Below are 16,876 nucleotides of genomic sequence, written 5' to 3' on the forward strand. Positions count from 1 at the left end.
CCACCTCTGAGAGCTCGAAATTAGGTTTGTACATGTTCTAAATGCTTCGTTGTCGTTGCCATGTCATGTTTTTTAATATCAACATGGCCCTCTTGAGGAAAATTGGCATCACAAGACATCAGTGTAAGCGCCCCCCCCCCCCCCCTCCTACAAATTGCTGCCAAGACATTTGTTAGTAATAGGCTCACCAAAAAATTAAGTAGCTTGCTAAAATAAAATGTGGTGAAACTGCAGATAGCAGTAATGGACTGATTCTACTTTTGATGAGCATGAATGGATCATAAAGAGAGCTTCCATCTGAAATAAAACATGGTCCTTTTTTTATTTATTTTTATTCCAAGACTCAATAGTGTTTTAGTTAATAGGAGGCTCACTTCCAATAGAAATCGTTCAAATTGTGAGCATAAAGTGTGATTCAAATTATTTTAAATATTTTTCTTTGGGGTTTTTCCCTCGTTTTATGTTCTCAATCAGTTGATATGAGATTGGCAAGAGACATTTCAATTTAAGGCGACAAAGTAAACTGATTATATATAAAATTGTCTGACAAAACAACCCTTGTATGCCATGAATATAAAACAAATTTAAAAATGTAAAGTACTGTACCGGTACGTCGGTAGTCGCGTGACTAAATTTTCACTCTTCCAGTCAATTGGGGGCAGCTTAGTACAATGTGCCGTTTTTTTAAATGGAAAAACAAGTGGTTGCTGTCCAACGTTAGCAAATAGCCGTTAGTGTTTCAAACGTAGCCATAATACATGACCAAAACTAGTTAGCACAAAAAGTGTAGTCTTCATAATGAACGCAGAGGAAGACAATACTACGTGGTTTTCTTTCAGCAATAATCTAAAGTATTTCGATGGGGTTTTTTCTCCTTTTTTGTGAAGTAAAATATGTTTTACTTAAACGTTGCGTCGACACACGTTACGTAATTATTGAACTGGCACCACTTTTCCCAACTCTGATTGACTAGTCGTCCTGTCTGTTAATGAGGAGGAGCCAATGATAATCAAACATTCGCTTCCGTTTAAATGAAACGAGCCAATGGTAACGCGCGGATGCGTTTCGTGTTTGGTGACGTATAAAGGCCTTTGGTCTGAATCGCCATTTTGTTGTCGGCGTAAGCGGGGTGAAGAGGGTCCAACGGACGCTGCTCGACAACGTAAACGAGCCGAAACCAAACAGCGAGAGAGTACACGACGAAATCGGCTCACCATACGAGTTTATGGACTGCCTGCTGCTCAATGCATACGCTGGCGATAAATTTGGTGTAGCTTCCCCCCCCTCGAAGATGGACGACAGCGCGGCGAGGGAAGATGCCTGCCAAGAATATAAGTCCTCGCTGGAAGACCTGACGTTCAACAGCAAGCCGCACATCAACATGCTGACCATTCTGGCCGAGGAAAACGTCAACTTCGCCAAGGATATCGTCTCGATAATTGAAGCACAAATAAGCAAGGTTTTTATGATAAGAATATTCTTTTTGTTTCAAATGATTTCTGATTGTTTTTGTCGATGTGTGGTAGCGGCTTGCTAGCTATAACATGGCGGCGGGCGTTAGTTACCCTATAACAAGTCGCCTCACCTTAGCTTGGTTACGTTCCTGTTAACGCGAAAGTGGAATTCATTTATTTCATCTGTAGTTATTTAATTTTAAATGTGAAATTTTAGTCATACATTGTTTGTTACATGAAGTTAATCGAAGGTCGCTTAACTCGGAATTCCTTCGTGCTCCGAAAGTGACGCAAAGTCCACCATTAAAAAAAAAAAAAACAAACATATTTTTTGTAAATTTGCGACAGTAATTTTATCTACTACTATCAACAGTGACATTTAGCGCCGTTGTGTTCGGTCACTTAGCAGTCTAGGCCCATTTTTAACCGTCGTTGTTTTAACATTTAGAGGTCTTTAAAAAAACGCCGTCTAGCAGGAAGTTAGTGTGCTTTTATGTAATAGTAAGCAAAGAGGGATAAGCCCCGTTTTAAGACATTTATTTTGTTGATACCCGATTTTAGACCTGGCGTGTAATTTGGGCCGATTTTAATGGTCAGTACTAATTTTTAGAGGCCTCCATTACATCAAGAAGGAAGTTAGTAGTAGTCACTTTACAGTCACTTTAGTCACTTTACACTCATGAACTTGTGTGACATCCTATTTGGGATTTAATATGACGCCAGTCCCCACTTTGCAGCTGTAAAAGCTTCAACTCTTTTGTGAAGGCTTTCAACAAGGTTTAGGGGTGTGTTTATGGGAATTTTTGACAGTTCTTCCTGACATGACCTCAACCCGATAGAAGTCATATAACACCTTTTGGATGCAGCGACAGAGCCAGGCCCTCTCTTTCAACATCAGTGTGTGTGTGACCACAAATGTGCTTCTGGAAGAGTGGTCAAAGTTCTCCATAAACACACCGAAAGCTTATGGGAATGCCTTCCCAAAGGACTTGAGGCCTGCAAAGGGTGGATGGACATCATATTAAAAAAAACTTGATTTATAAAAGGAATGTCACTTAATTTTAAATGCAACTCAAAGCACATCACTGAATACGTTTGGCAATATAGTGTATATTTTCTACCCAATTTTCATGGCATGTATTTTGGGATAATTTCAGGGTAAGTCATTTCTAAGGTCAATTGTGTCATGAAGCAAAAAGTTAGTGCCATTTGTTAACAGTAAACATTAGTAAAATGTTACTAACAATGAGTATCATATACTGTATCTATTTGATACTTAATTTAGTACTGGCGTGTTACAGGGTATTTCTAACGAAAGAGTTGGGGTCCATTTTGTCCAGCATATGACCTCCAGATGGAATAAACAGTTTCGACCTTGAGCACAGTACAAGTAAAGATTACCGAAGAAGTTAAATAGTGTTTCAGTAGCTGTAATTTTTAATTTATTTTTTTCATGGTGGATTTCTGCTTTACCTGTGCAGTTGTTGGGCCATTCCCTATGTTCTTGCAGTTCAATAAAAACCTGCCCATTGAGACAACAGTGATATTCTTTTTCCTCCCATCAGTTCCAAAGTGATAAATGGAGTCGAAAGGGTAGCTGGACAACAGATGTGGGCTTCGAGTTACGTAAATTCCAGTCAGCAGTGTGCCTTAGTGCTCATTGTTTGCATTTTGATGCATGACGAAACAAGTCTGATTTCGATCTCGTTTCCTCTGCTTTTATCCGGGAGTGAAATTTGAAACTGTTCTTGACTGGCTAAAATGTTTAATAATAAAAAATGTGAAATGTGCTTTTTGTCTTTTTATTTCCCAGTGTAATTTATTGGTACAAGTCTGGTTTATTTTACTGACAAAGTTGAGCCTGATCCGGTTGGCTGTTAAAAAAACATTCAACAGATGCTGCATGGTTAAGTCACAGACTTGAGTCACAGCAGTTTAAAAGCAGTTGCTTTAAAATGTCTCCCAAAATAAATGAACTGTTTTTAAAGGGTAATTGTTCCCCACATTTTCAAAATGACTGCAAAACAAAGTGACAAGAAACCATTGGGCGCAGAGCTGAAGACTGACGTGTCGCCCGGGTAAAGTACAGAGAGTGGGGGAAAACCCCTCTCTGGAGGTAAACTGGCTCTCAAGGACTCCATACACTTTTTTTTTTTTTTTTTTTTTTTTTTTTTTATAAATCCTGGACATTTTTTGCTGATTGTTGGAGGGGATGCTTTTTTTTTTTTAATTGTATTAAAAAAAAATTTTTTTTTAAAAGAGGATGGTCCAACTTGGGTCTTCAGTTTTTTTCCACACGGACCGCTGTTACTCACCTACTAAAGACTTTGGGGGCTCTTTTTGCTTCTGTTGAACATTTATCTGCATTTGTTCTGAAATGTTTTTAACCCCTGTTGTGTTCTAAACTTGTCGAGTTCTCTCGCTCTAGGCCCCAGCAGCTGAGAAGCTTCCAGTTTTGTACTTAGTGGATTCCATAGTGAAGAATGTCGGAGGAGAGTACCTCGCAGTGTTTGCTAAAAACCTAATCACTTCATTTATATGTGTGTTTGAAAAGGTAAAGTTCTTCTTGATGCATTTTTGCATTTTTTTTAAAAAAACAAATCACTCGTAGCGGCCACACTTGTTGCTTGCTTTAATTTGTAGTTTCTTGCATATTGTGTTTTAAGTGTTGTGCTATTGAAAGTTATTGGTGGGATTAAGCTATAAACAACTTTAAATGACAAATCATTGCGATGTTAATGAGCTCACATTTGCTATGCGAGTAGCGTTGGACCAAGCAATGTCCTTTGTTTGTAGGTGGATGAGAACACTAGAAAGAGTTTGTTCAAGTTGCGATCGACATGGGACGAAGTGTTCCCTCTGAAGAAACTGTACGCACTAGACGTACGAGTCAATTCTGTGGACCCGGCGTGGCCCATCAAGCCTCTGCCGCCAACAGTCAATGCCAGCATCCATGTCAACCCAAAGTTTTTAAAACAGGTGTGTAGTAAGATAATTTGATTGATCTTTTGGAAAAGTAAAGGCACCATCGTACCTGGAAGGGAGTCAACTTTGTGGTCTCTAAAAGTGTCATTTCTGTCCATTCTATGCCCGGTTCCTGGACTTTAGTCTGAGGAGGCACCTTCTCCACGGCCTACCCCCTCGCAACCGCCGCCGCAGGTAATTCAGTCAAGCCTGAACCAAGAGCAGCTCATCCGACAGCAGCTGCTGGCCAAACAGAAGCAGCTTCTTGAGCTTCAGCAGAAGAAAATTGAGCTGGAACTGGAGCAGACCAAAGCACAGCTGGTAGGGCAAACAAGTTGGATTCCAAAAAGTTTTAATTTTGCTGTTTTGTGTTCGCACACTAGTATTAGTATTCAGTACTTAGTATTTTGTTCATTTGTTGAACGCCAAGTTGGCCTGAGTAGAAAATGTAGTGTTTGACCGGTATATCTGTGAAGCAAACAAGCTTTTCTTTAAGTATAGACATTGTAAATTATTTAGGTCATTTTTTTTTTTTATTAAGTTCTAAATTTATGAAGAACAATGCAGGGATTTATGGGCTGGCTGTAGCTTCCCAGCCCTTATTTAGAGAGTGAAATGTTTAGTATTTGAAATTAAACATGTTTCCAGGAAGTGTTTGCTAAGGCTCTTTACCACCTTTTTGCTTGGGATCAGTCTGAATTAGTTCCAACAGAAGGTTATTTTCTTCCAGGCAGGAGGATTTTCATTACTAATGCCAACTCCAGTACCTCCCATGGCAACCCCGAAACCGGTTGGCCAGCCCACTCCCGTGGTCCGACAGGTGATTACTCCTCAGCCTCAGACTGAGCCAAAGCTACCCACTAGAGACCCACGTCTGAACCGCATTGGACCCCCAGGACCGTTCAAAGGCAAAGAGCACCCTACTGGGAAAAAGGAAACCCCTCCCACAATATTAACCCCTGTTATTACACCAGAGAAACGGGTGTCAGAGAAGCCGCAGATCCCGAGAAAGGATGACAAGCCCAACATTAAGTCTCCAATGATTAAAAACATCCAGAGTAAGAACAAGCATGCTGAGGTTGAGAACCAGAAATCTGCAGACAACACAAAGAAAGATCCCCAGTTGAAGAAACGTGGCCTTGACAAGGCTGGAGATGACAATGATGATGAGCAGAAGGAGAAGAAAAGAAGCAACAACAAGCGAGATGAGTCTGCGCGGGGAGCCGAGCTGCCAAAAGCCTACAGAGGAAGGCTGCAGAACGGCTTGGTGACCAAACACGAGCGCGGCGAGTCTGCAGAGACGGTCGGCGGTAACGCCCGGACGCACGCCAGGAAACGCTCTCGGTCCAGATCGCGGTCTCCCACCTCGCCAAAGAGGAAAGACAGGCGGTCACCCAAGAGCAGAACCAGGAGCTGCTCCCTGTCACCATCCCCATCGCGCAAGGTGGCGAAACCCAGGAGGGCCAGGGGTGATGAGCCGCCGCACAGTAAGACTGCCCGGGACGACCGGCTGGCATCCAAGAAGAACCAAGCGGAGAGCAGGCGCTCAAAGACTCCAGCAGACGACCGCCGCTCCAAGTCCAGAGAGTCTCCACGGAGCCACGATGGAGGGAGCAACCAAGCCAAAGATGTTCCTCCCCGCTGGAGAAGTGGCTGGGATGAGAACAAACAGTGAGTCACTCATGTTCTTAAGGCTTCATAATCATCTCTGCTGTTACGTTGTGGACAGTTAAGGTGGCCCTAATAGATGTACTCTTATTTTACTCTGATAAAAAGTTGTATCTTTGCACTTTCAGTCTTAAGCCAGGGGACTCTCACGCAAAGCTTGGACCCCAGAGGCATAAACCCTACAACACGCCAACACGTCCCACCACCCCCCGTACTCCGAAACACCGTCTAAGCGTGGATGCCAACCTCCAGATACCTGAAGCCCTCAACTCTGCATCAAAGAAAGACCTGCTCAGAAGGGTATGTCTAGGCTGCCTAACATATATGAACTTTTTACATCCAAGAACAGTAAACCAGGACATAAAGATACAGCCATAAAACCGTTGATCATTTCAAAATTATCTTAAATTACCAACATACAAAAATGGGTTCATTGTAGTTATTTGTTGACTTAATTCATGACTAGTATTTTGATATATACAGGCAAGCAAGAGCTTGGAGAGTGGTGAGATTTCGCAGGAAGACTTCCTGAACATGGCCCACAAGATCAAGAACTTCTTCCAGTATCAGGAGGAGAAGCAACAGCGCCCAGAGAGTTGGAGCCCTGCCAAGAAGACGTTGCTGGCCACGCCTCCCGAGCCCATGGACGCGGCTCAATTGACATACTTTGAGCACAAGTCCAAGCTGAAGAAAACACAAGTGGCGCACCGTTCCACTGGAGAAGGCTGGGAAAGTTTGGAAGAATGTGAGGGGCCAGGCCGGGCGCCACGTGAGCTGGGTGAGGAACTGATCTTAAGAAGCCAGCAGGCATAATATTTTGGATGTGTTAATCTTTAAATTGTTTATTTGTTGACAGGTGAGAGGAGAAGCATAGAACGTGAAGAATCCAGACCTCCGCTCGCCCCCATGGTAGAGGAGTACAACCATGGCAAAGAGTTCCCCGCACTCAAATCTTTGCCAGGCCTTCGCTTCAGGAGGAGGGCAGACCCCAGAGAGACCAGTGAGTATACAACATGGATTGCATCACATTGTATTGGCGAACTGGTGTTTTAGTTGCAAACCTAAAATTTAGCCCTGAACTGAAATGCTGTATAATTTAATTGAAATGTAGTACTTGGCTTTTTTTTTTTCCTTATATAATACAATTTTTACCATGGTGAAATAAAAGCAGTTGACCTGTTAATGTATAGCAAAATAGTAACCACTGTATGGAAACTGCAAATTTTCCTCATGAGCAGAACAATTTAGAATGGTTTGAATCAGTTGACAACTGTGGAATGAACACCTAAATGTGTAAAATATCTCTTGATTTTACCATTCTGAGAAGTGGGAATGTGGAAAAAAGTTCACAGATGTCCTGAATGAGTTATTTGGAATTTAGAATTGTTTGAAATATGAAACGATTGGTTACAATTGTAAAATGTCTTGATTTATCTCTGAAAATGCATAATGCTGAAAAATGGAAACTATTTTCAGATTTTCAAAAACCCTACAAGATGTCCTGAATGAGCTAAACGCATAGAAAGTTTGAATGCTTTGAATTGGTTGAGTGATATGAGAAATATGTAAGGGATGAGTTGCATTTATATTAAAAAAAAAATTCCTCCATTGATATATTTTTTTTTTCATGGAAAATGCACATGTGCAGGAATGTGAGAAATGGTTACCTAGATGACCTGAATAAGCAGAATTTGATGGTGGAAAGGTTTGAATCATTAAAAAAAAAAAAAAGCGGGGGGGAATGGCAGAGAAATGACAAAAAAAGGTAACATCTGATGCAACATCTCATGATTTATATTTTTTTATTTCCAGGTGAGAGAGAGTGGAACTCCCCCTTGACTGAGCGTCAACGTGAGGAGCAGAAGAGCGGCTACGACGCGCCGCGGCGGTACGTCCCGTCGGCAGACTCAAGACACCCCGACCCTCGGCGTCTGGATGGGCTCCCCCCTTCCGGCGCCCCGGTTCTCAGGAACTGTCCAAGCCCGACCGCTCTGGAAACTACCACCCCCATGTTTGAGCGTGAACGCCTATCGCCGCTCCACCAGAAGGAAATGGGTGACATGAGCCCCATTCCGCGCTTCGAGAGTCCCAACAGCGTACACTCCGATGACGGGCCGCTCCCCTCTGTCGCTCCCCTTACTCCTCAATCTATCCTCCAGGGGCCTGTGCTCGGGGCACTATTGTCTAATATTCATCAGCCAAGTAATTCCCCAGGACACACCCCTCCGCACGACGGAGGCCCCACACCGTCCCGGTTTGACGCTCCCGGACACATGGGCCCATCTAGGCCAAACCCTGCAGGCTGGTACAATGAGCCATCCCACTTTGAGGGTCCTCAAGGCAGACCCCCTCATCACAACATGCCAGAGAGGTTTAATGGACCACACATGCCTCAGGGACCATTGAGAGGCGCAGACAATATGGGTTGTTTTGACGGTCCTTCGGTCCCACAGGTTGCCCCAAGGTTTGACGGACCGGGTCCTGGGCACTTTGAAAATCCAGTCCCATGCTTTAACAACAACCAGGGGCCCGGTCCTGCACCAATGGGCTTCCAGCAGCAGCAACCGATTCCCTTTGAGAACCCCTCATTGCGTCTGGAAGGGTCTGCTGGTCCAATATGTTTTGAGGGACCTGGCCAGCAGGGACCCCGGTTTGATATACCTCCTCAGGGCCCACGCTTTGATGGTCCACCTGCCCAGCAGGGTCCCCCCAGGTTTGCGCCTCAACTCAACATACCTATGCGGCCGATGCCCCCTCCCATGTACGACAACGCCCTTCAGCCACCGCAAAACTTCACTATGGCCCCGCAGCCGTTCCCGGAGTCCATCAACCCTCAGTTCCACCCGGGGCCAATGGCATTCCCCGCGCTGCCGAACATTCAGCCCGCGGCCAACTTCAACATCCTGCCCGGCCCTCCATTCAACCAGGCGGGTGCCACCCCCTTCTTCAACAGCACAGTGGCTTCCATCAACATGCAGCAGCCGGTGAGTGCAATAAACGTATTACTTTGGCAACATATTGTGGCATGCTGGTACCCAGGAACTATGTAGAAGTAAATTTGGTGAGTAGCTTTGTTTAGACAAAAGTAGTGATTTGCTGGCATCTTGGTGCCCGGAAACTGTTGAACTGAGTTTCGTTGGCCAAAGTAGTGCATTTCCACCATCTTGTGGTATTTATACTCGATACAAAGCTTTTTTTGGGGCTGGCGGGGCTGTCGATCACTCAAACATTTTCGCTGCTCACAGAGGCAGGGCGTGGTCCCTATACTGTATACCACAAACTATGATCCCAACACACGTTTTAAAACTCTTTTTACAAGATTGCCCTGAATTTACCTGAAAAATAAATGACTTACAGATGAATTGACTTTGAAAAAAAATGCACTGAAAGTTCACGTGTTTCCTTCACAACCAATTTCCGTTACCTTGCGACAAAGACTCTTCCTAACTCCTACTAGTTACCCATTTTCAACAAACGACGAAATTTCCGTTACCTTGCGACAAAGACTCTTACTAACTCCTACTCGTTCAAATTTAGTGTCTTCCCGACATGAAAAGATCGTATGTATCACTTGGCCATAATTCCTGAAACAGTTACTACTTTCTTTTTAGCCAGGTGTTTGGTGCCATCTTGTGACATCTCAGGCCAACATTCGGCACCCAAAAACACAAATACATGTTTTTCAGTGAAATGTGAGTGCAAATGGTTGTTTGTTTATATGTGCCCTGCGATTGGCTGGCAACCAGTTCAGGGTGTATCCCGCCTCCTGCCCGATGATAGCTGGGATAGGCTACAGCACGCCCGCGACCCTAGTGAGGAGAAGCGGCTCAGAAAATGAATGGATGGATGGATGGATGGATGGATGGATGGATAGCTGAGGATAGGTTCCAGAGAAAATTGTGAATAGGCAGGGCTTCTCCGTACATTTCAAATTTGTACTTTATTTTCACTTGTTCATGTCGCTTTTTCATGTTCTCAGGTCAACGTGTTGAACATGAACCAGCCATTCCTGCCTCAGAACCCAGCGCCTTTTGGACAGCAAAGTAAGATCATGCTGCTGCTCGTCACAGTCGTCGTGTTGAGTTGGTCAAAATAGTCATGAATAACATCTCACGATGTATCTAAACTGTGACGTTTTTGTTTCCCCGTAGCTCCCCAAATGCCCCACGCAGAGAACCACTTCAGTCAGGTTGACGTCAACGACTTGCTCACCAAACTCATCTCCACTGGCATCATCAAAGGGTCACAGCCGGACACCACAGCCCCCACCAACGGTCAGTCTGTCTCTTTGTGTCACATTTTGATGAGTGCTCCCAGTGAGGAATGCCAGTTTATTAAAGTTGAGCGTGTCTTTTTTTGGGTCCAGAGTTACCTCCTTCATCAGCACCAGACATGCCTCCTGCAGAGGAGGAAGATGATGAGGAGTTGGAGGACGATTTCCCCGACCTCACCAACTTCAAGATTGACGACATGAAACAGTGAGCTTTTTGACAGTTGTTCTCAAACAATATTTCCTAGTTTCCCAAAATGGTGGCCGTTCCCTGACAGACACAGTGATCTAGTAGTCCTCGGTTACACAATCTTTTCAGTTTACAACGGATTCCAGGTATTTTAAGTTTGTATGTTCTTCCTGTCAAATTACACAAAGGATAAAAAATTATACAATGCTTGATCTATTTGCCACTTTCTTTCTCAAATCCCTGTTTTATGACACAGTCCTGTCTCATGCAAATGCAGAATAAGGCTTTAGTTACCGTGATGGCTCAAAAAGCATTTGGCAAAATAGCAACTGTCACTATATTGAGCAACTTTTCCAGCTTGTGTAATGACCCCCCCGCCCCCTCAAAAAAAGCAGTGAGCAATGAATGTGCCTTTTTTTTCTGTGTGAAATATGTATGAACCTGTTTAGTTGAACACAAAGCTATTTTTTTGTATGAATAAACAGTTCGATACACAGGTTAATTTTACCAAGTAGTGGAAGAGAATTATGTTTTCTGTCTGTCACTATAAGTCACTGGCATAGATGAACAAAGATATATTAGTAGAAAATAATTTTTGGACCAAGTTGGTAAAATGGGGTTCTATCCCAGTGCACACCCGATAAGGAATTACTGATATAGATTATGAATCCAAAAATGTGTGATACGTTCTCCCCTATTTGCAGTTGAGTAAATAAAATAATGTAGCGTTCACATTCATCATCTCTAGTTGTGGTTCAGTAGCTTAACTCAGTCACGCTTTCATTGTCCCAACCCCACCCCCGTCCATCAGACGTTATGAGAGTGTGGTGACCAAGCTGTATTCGGGGAACCAGTGCTGCCTGTGCAGCATGAGGTTCACCATCGCGCAGACAGACCTGTATGCCGACCACCTGGATTGGCACTTCAGGCAGAACCACGCCGGCAAGGTAGCTGGCAAAAAGATCACCCACCGCCGCTGGTATTACGGCCTTAGGGTAAGAAACCAGGCACTTTCTTTATTAGGCTTTCAGTCTCAAAGTGTGAGGCTATCATATTGATTACTTTTTTTTTTTTTTTTTTCCTCTGCCAGGACTGGATCGAGTTTGAGGAGATCGCTGACCTGGAGGAGCGAGCCAAGAGCCTCTTCTTCGAGAAGGAGAACGAGGTGGAGGTTCAGAAGAACCAGGCGGCGGCCAAAGAAAAGGAGTTTCAGAGCGTGAAGGCTGCCAAAGACCAAGTCGCAGAAGTGAGCGCCAGAACTCTTCTTTGGTACAGTTGGGTCCCTGGTTTACGGCAGAGTTCCGTTCCAGCGGTGGTGAATTTTGTTGCTAACCTATCTTTAACGCAATTGTAAAATTATATTTTAATGAAAAACACTACGAGGCCATCAATATACAATAAGTACAGCGGTAACTTGAGTGTGCCTTTGTATTCTCACACCGCTGCACAAACTAATTCATTGCACCTTATTGGAAATCTTTTATTTAAATAAACAGACGACCCCCTGTAGAGGGGGAAAAAACAGTTTGAGTCCTAAGGCTGAAATTTGTGTCTACAGTTGTGCGAAATCTGCCAGGAACCGTTCGAGACGTACTGGGTGGAAGAAGAGGAGGACTGGTTCCTCAAGAATGCCATCAAGGTTGATGATAAGGTGTGTAGGACTTTCTTTGTTTGACACATTATGTGCTATGCTTTGGATCATGAGTTGTTACTTCCTTCGCCATACATTCTCCTCCCATCATTCTGAGACAAGTTAAACTTGGTTTCATTCGGCTAAAATTCTAATAGGAATATTATTTTTGTGTTTCAGTGCTTGACATGACTTATGCTTTTCCCCTTTCCTTCTGTGTTTCTATTGCCATTATTCTGATTTTAGTTGAAGTTGAGTTTATCTAAAAGAGTCGTTTCAGAACATTGGAGGGACTCCCCCGCCCCCCCCCTACTTTCACATTTTTAACACGTGGTATCAAAGTACTTGCTGACTCAGCACTTGGTCACATTTTCTCTCTCACCACAGAACTTCCATCCTTCCTGTTTTGAGGATTATAAAAATGTGAGTATCAAAAGCAAAGATGTCACCTGAAAATTTTTTTGAGCCATTTGGTGTTGTCTGACCTGCCGATGCCCTTCCCCGCAGACATCTTCATACCTGGACATAACGCCATCGCCCAACAAGGTGCTGAGCGAACATCCACTGAGCGTTTTCATGAAGGCCGAGGAAGACGAGGATTCTCAGTCCTGTGCCTTCGCTGCCTCAGTCAAGCAGGAAGCTGATTCGGACGAGGGCGAAGGCGAGTGTGTGGTGAAGACGGAGGAAGAGGAGGAGGCACTTTTAACAGACGTGCAATCAGAAGAGAGACTGTGAGCAGCTTCTCGGCTGCACTTTTTCTTTGTTTTGAAGGAAAAAGTCTTTGGTTGGTCGGCGATTTGAATACATTTTGGTATTTGTGCCGAGTGCTTCAACACACTGCTGCTTCGATAAATGAAACCTTTCCTTTTCGGGCTCAACGTGTAAATGATTTAATTTATACATTAAAGTATTTTTGGAATCTCTGGCGTACCAGTGATTTGAATGAAACTGCTGTAGTTGATTTGTTGATGGGCAGTTGGAGGCGTTGAGTTGTTTGTGGCCATGATGAAGGTAAGCATCAATTGCATTGGCCTGTGGAAGATCACATGCTCATTGGAAAGTTGGGGGGGGTGTTTTTTTTTTCCCTTTTTGGTGTCATTTCAATAAAGGTTCAGAAAATTTTTGGTGTGATCTTTGGTTTAATTGTTCTGCTTTTGAAGTTCAAAATAAAGGTTTGGTGAATCTAAACATTTTCTTGTTTTTGTCTCATGCTTGTACGATTTGACTAAAGTGGGGTAAAGCTGATTTAACATTTTAGCACCCCCCTTTTTTTTTTTTTTGATAATCATAACTTATTTTTGTGGTTATTTTAGTTGGAAAAAAAATCAAAGGTGAATCTGAAAACTGACCAGGCACAGGGGTCATGATTGGATGACACGGATGACACTTCTGATTTAACAGTACCCAGACCAAGGATTTGTAATAGGTTGGTTACCTGTTAATATTCTCTTTCATGCAGGTCATTTCATTCTCAGGGCATCACACCTGGACTGTTCTGTTACAATTTAAAACCATTTTCCAAGTAAGATCAGGGAGGAAATAATTTATAATTGTAGCAAATATTTTCTGGTCTGATGCCATTCCTGGCACTAACCAGTTTCAGTGGTGAGCCTAGCCTTTGGTCATCCAAAACATACAAGGCCGCAGCCCTTTACTAACCTCACACATGACCTCCCCACTCTGCCTGGATGCACACAATCGGGTGTTATTTGAGACAGGAAAATGTCAGAAGACAATTTTATCTCATGGGGTTGGAAAAATATGCAAATTCAGCCCAATTATCTGTGGCATGCCCAGATTTACGAGGGGTGTGTGCAGGGGGGGGGGGGGGGGTGGAATGACTGCTGATCACAAAACAATTGTTATTGAATTTTACTTCAAAACATCATGATTGGCAACTTATGAACTTCATATTTTCCTTTAAAAAACAAACGAGTATGTAAACTTGTGTTACACATCACTAAACAGTCCTGATGTCAATTTTAAAACAGATTATATAACTGAAGCTTCCACTTTAACATAAAAACAAATAAACAGGGAGTTTAAAAGCAGCGGTTCTGGCTGGCACTACTTTGTGAGGCGTATGAAAACGACACGCTTTACAACGCTTCACTTCCACAGCCGGTAAACCCCCAGAGCGATGGCCAGGCAGGAGAACACTGTCGCTATGGAGACACAAAACACATTATGCATTCATTTATAAAGACACAGTTTATAATATGTTGAAAAAGAAATCCTAAAAATGATCATACAGACAATATATGATTTAATTAAAATGACGTGTGGTTATCAGAATTGGTACCTGCGAGGTATCGAATGGTCTCCAGCTTGAGTGACTCCAGGACGGTTTTGAGCGAAGCCACGCGCAGGTCCATCTTCTTGCTGGTCTCCATGTTGTCATGTTCTAGCTCGGCTCTCTTCAGCGCACGTCAACATACAACAAAGACATATTAGACTACAACAAATTAGAACCCAGAACTTCACAACTGTGAGGCAGACGTGCTCGGCACTAGTGCGACGTGCTGCCCGTGGATAGTAGTAGTAGTGTTAATTTGCATTGACCTTTTGATGGAAATCTGTGCTCGCCTCCATTAGTTTCCGCTCCTGTTCTGTGAACTGATAGAACAAAGGAGAACAGTTTCGTTCAGTACACACACGCATGTACACATCCTCACCATGTCAGAAACACGGCTTCTCTCCAGGTTGATGTCCAGTTTGGTTTCCGCTCTGACTTTCTGACTCTCCTCCTAAACACAAGACAGTTTGATTACTTACTTGCTTCCTTACTGAGTCACTCACCCACTCTCTCTTTGTCTAGCTCACTCTCACACAGACACACTCACCCTCTCACACACACACACTCTCATTCCCTCTCACACCACACCCAGACCCATTCTCTCACTCACAGTTAGTCGGTTTTGCAGCTGCTCCAGTTCTCGCCTCATCTTCTGAAAGACAGAGAGCGAGAGAGTTTCAAGCTAAGTCGACCGCTCACGGTATCTATCTGTTTGTGAATCACACCGTGTTCTCAGAGCGCAGGTTGGCAAAGTCGCTCTTCTCCAGGATCACCATGTCCTTCCTGATGGCGTCCAGGTGGGCCATGATCTGCTGGAGGGCGATTTCCTGTGACGAGAATGTTTTTTTTGTTTTTTTTCATCGATAGTCATCCACAGAGCTACAAGCACAGTGAATGCGACATCTTCTCGGTGATGGCGGCGCACTTTTCCTTACCTGATGCGACTTGGTCACCATGTCCTTGTAGACGATGTCCATGTTGGCCGTCGTCAACGTCACCAGGGCGGAGACGATCAGCTCGGCCTGGCATTTGTCCAAACCTGGGGTGTGATGATAACCACAGAACAGGAAAAGGAACTTACTTACAGTGGTGCCTTATTTCTTAGTGTTTTCTTTCGTTTCCTTGCTTTTTAAATTGTGTTGTTAAGAGATGCAAACCTGGGTTGTATTACTTTTCCCTCTGTATTTGGAAAATATATGTACAGTATCTGCATTTGAATACTGGTTGTAAGTGAACTGTAAACTGAGATGGGTGTGATTTTTTTTGTACATCTTACTGATTTTCCATCTATGTGGAATTAATAAAAAGGAAAAGAATAAATGAATTAGTCAGTGGTGGCTTTGCGCATGCACCATTCATCTGCAGTCTGGAAACTTCTCTGGTGGGAGTCTCAGAGTGAGAAGTCGCCCACAAGAAAGTCAATAGATTTGTTGTTACTTATTTAAAAAACAAAAAAAAAAATAGCCGTTAGCGGTCTCGAAAAAGTCGCTAATTTGGCAACACTTATTTTTTTTTCATTACAGAAACTGAGTGATTTGAACCAGCATGTGACAGGTGGATACAAAGTGTTGTAAATGTTTATCTTTTGTGTTTTTTGACCAAATAATGTCAGAAACCTTTTTTTTTTTTTTTTTTTTTAAAGGGGATGAATTGTGGATAATTGACTGTGACATACACATGCAAATTAGCGAATTTATGATTATTATTATTATTTTTTAAACACCCTCGCAGCGAGCTCCTCCACCCATGCCTTGACCAGCTATACTGGGGGAAGATCCAGACTCACTTTCAAGCAATGGCTGGCATGTGCCATTTGTTTGATGTTTGTCTGTTCATTATTTGTTGCTTATTGCTCTTTTTTTTGGGGGGGGGGGCACTCGAGGGTCCAGAAAAGTGCCAATTGTCGTTGTGACTTTCGCCTTGTCCCAAAACTGCTAAGTAGTTGCCTCACCACTGCTCGCCAACTCTGTCACCATGGCATGGGAGTCGAACGTGAGCTTTCGCTGCTCCAGAGGAGTTAATTCAACTTTCCTCACGTCAAAAGTCGCCACCGGGGCGCCGACATGGAGATCTGTCACACAAATACAAATTCACCAGCTTGAGTTGAGGGGACAAGGACAAGATGGAGGGGGCTTTATAAGGTCTGCACAATCATTTTCATTGTTTATATGTTCCACAGCTATTTACCTCTCAAGTTTGAGAGCCGCCGCAGCGTCCAGCGCCGCAACAATGTGTTCATTCGGCCCCCGTTTTGACTTTAAAGTGAAGTAAAACTTAGGTATGGAAATGTGATGAACTGCGACACTTCCTTGTTGGATGACGACCCGGATGTAAGCAACAGAGCGCAGGTGCTGCCTTCCTGGACTCTCGGAATTTTGAACTGCTAATACAAACAAAACAAAAC

At 43.5% G+C, this 16,876-nt stretch overlaps 2 protein-coding genes across 3 annotated transcripts; one reads left to right on the forward strand and one right to left on the reverse strand.

Annotated features, from left to right (window-relative positions):
* Positions 1-1,119: 1,119 nt before the first annotated feature.
* Positions 1,120-13,095, forward strand: pcf11 (PCF11 cleavage and polyadenylation factor subunit). Its single transcript, XM_061702735.1, has 17 exons — positions 1,120-1,459; positions 3,883-4,008; positions 4,251-4,433; positions 4,563-4,739; positions 5,149-6,089; positions 6,215-6,386; positions 6,570-6,864; positions 6,943-7,086; positions 7,899-9,070; positions 10,066-10,129; positions 10,238-10,360; positions 10,453-10,564; positions 11,358-11,541; positions 11,637-11,792; positions 12,105-12,197; positions 12,564-12,599; positions 12,684-13,095. The coding sequence occupies exons 1-17, from the start codon at positions 1,226-1,228 to the stop codon at positions 12,909-12,911; spliced, it is 4,440 nt and encodes a 1,479-aa protein (XP_061558719.1). The 5' UTR covers positions 1,120-1,225; the 3' UTR covers positions 12,912-13,095.
* A 948-nt stretch (positions 13,096-14,043) lies between these two features.
* ccdc90b (coiled-coil domain containing 90B) lies at positions 14,044-16,788 on the reverse strand. 2 transcript variants are annotated; one of them, XM_061702744.1, is made up of 9 exons: positions 16,660-16,788; positions 16,424-16,543; positions 15,408-15,511; positions 15,198-15,299; positions 15,083-15,121; positions 14,852-14,923; positions 14,739-14,792; positions 14,479-14,593; positions 14,044-14,341 (listed from the first exon to the last, which is right to left on the reverse strand). In XM_061702744.1, the coding sequence occupies exons 1-9, from the start codon at positions 16,709-16,711 to the stop codon at positions 14,286-14,288; spliced, it is 714 nt and encodes a 237-aa protein (XP_061558728.1). In that variant the 5' UTR covers positions 16,712-16,788; the 3' UTR covers positions 14,044-14,285. The 2 variants fall into 2 exon arrangements, with proteins under 2 accessions (XP_061558728.1, XP_061558727.1); XM_061702743.1 differs by having other exon boundaries at positions 15,083-15,124.
* Between the last annotated feature and the right edge of the window lie 88 nt (positions 16,789-16,876).

This window comes from Phycodurus eques, chromosome 17 (assembly GCF_024500275.1).
Source record: "Phycodurus eques isolate BA_2022a chromosome 17, UOR_Pequ_1.1, whole genome shotgun sequence".
NCBI lineage: Eukaryota > Metazoa > Chordata > Actinopteri > Syngnathiformes > Syngnathidae > Phycodurus > Phycodurus eques.